The 1,667-nt window shown below is 19.8% G+C and overlaps 1 protein-coding gene across 1 annotated transcript; it reads right to left on the reverse strand.

Moving 5' to 3' along the window:
* Positions 1 to 292: 292 nt before the first annotated feature.
* Positions 293 to 456, reverse strand: LOAG_15343 (hypothetical protein; the record flags this gene model as incomplete). Its single annotated transcript, XM_003150835.1, has 1 exon — positions 293 to 456. A coding segment is annotated over one exon (164 nt), but the record flags the coding sequence as incomplete, so codon positions are not given.
* Between the last annotated feature and the right edge of the window lie 1,211 nt (positions 457 to 1,667).

A 1,667-nucleotide genomic window follows, 5' to 3' on the forward strand; every position in this document is an offset into this window, starting at 1 on the left:
ATATATATATATATATATATATATATATATATATATATATATATATATATATATATATATATATATATTTAAAATTTAGTGCTGGAAGATTAAATATTAAATCGAAAAATTATATTAAAATATCGAAAACAAGAAATTAAGTGATACATTATAACGAAGAAGAAAAAGCAAAAAGCTATGTTAAATAGGAAAAAATATTAAATTAAAAATTAAGTAATGTATTAAAAGAATTTAAAAAATGAAATTATAATAAATTATATCAAATATACTCAATAATAATGATAATACTAACCATAGCCCAAATAGCTCCTTTAATTTTAATACCAATACCATTATCAAAATAAATTCGTACTCCTGTTTCAATTGTTAAAATAGCTTTCGTTTCGATTGTCAAATCACTTTGCACAAGATACGGTGAATTACGGTAATATAAAGTTATATTACTTGAATATACACCTGTAAATAAGATATGCATTTATATACATTTATAGGAATTTTATTTGTTGACAAAAAAAAATGAAAATAAATAATATGAGTATAAATAAGTAAGCAAAAAAAAAACAATAAACATGCAAACAGTAATTTAAATATTATTGTTACCATTTATACTAAGTAAATAAAATTACCATGCATATACTCTCTTTTTTTGTTTGTTTGTTTGTTTTTTAATCTCATTCATTTTATTTGCTTATTACTTTCAAATATTCCTTTATCTCATGAAATTTAATTTAATTTACTGAAAGAATAAATTCAAATGTAATAAAACATTAAATATGGAATGATTAATTTTTAATTTCTGTTTAATTATGTGATATTATTTGGGAAACATTTGTAAATCAAATGGAAAAAGGGAGGCATTTATTGAAAATTTCAGCGAATTTGGAAAAATTATTTATAAAATAAATTGAAATACGTGCGACACAAACAAATTTAATCATTTAAATTCATATTAATAAAATTGCTCAATGTTTTCGCAATCATAAAACGAATTTTGTCTTAAAATTTTGTTTTTTAGCTTTTTTCTTTCAAATTTTCTCATTTCATCATTTTTTATCAAATATTATTTTATCATAATTTCGTTTTAAAGTTCAGTGAAATGTCAAAGTAGCAATTAAACTTAAAAATTTCGCTCATGCTCATGAAATTTCCAACCAATTTCTGTTATTCCTAATGAAGTCATAAATAATACTTGTAGAATTCAAGTAGTTTTTCTTAGTTTAAAAAAGTGTAAAATTTATTTTAGGACATTCCATAACTTATTTGACAATACCTTTCAAAAAGTTCTAAAAAAATTAAATTTGGATAGAAATTAAATTTGTTTTGATTAAATTCCTAAATTACAAATAATTTTAATGGAACAATAATAAAGAAAAGAAAATAATTTCTTCCTGAAAGATCAATTTAATCAAAACATTAATTTATTAGCAAATTCGAAATTATTTGGCCGAAATATACCTTTCTAGTATTAATTCAAAAATAATTTAAATAGAATAGTTCTTTAAAAATAATTTAAAACCTTCATTTGACTGAAATACTTTGTTAGTATTAATTCAAATTAATTTAACTGAAACATTTCATCTGTATTAATTCAAAATTATTTAACTGAAATACTTCGTTAGTCAAAGTAATTTAACTGAAATACTTCGTTAGTCAAAGTAATTTAACTG

Source organism: Loa loa (assembly GCF_000183805.2).
Source record: "Loa loa unplaced genomic scaffold supercont3.1075, whole genome shotgun sequence".
Classification (NCBI taxonomy): domain Eukaryota; kingdom Metazoa; phylum Nematoda; class Chromadorea; order Rhabditida; family Onchocercidae; genus Loa; species Loa loa.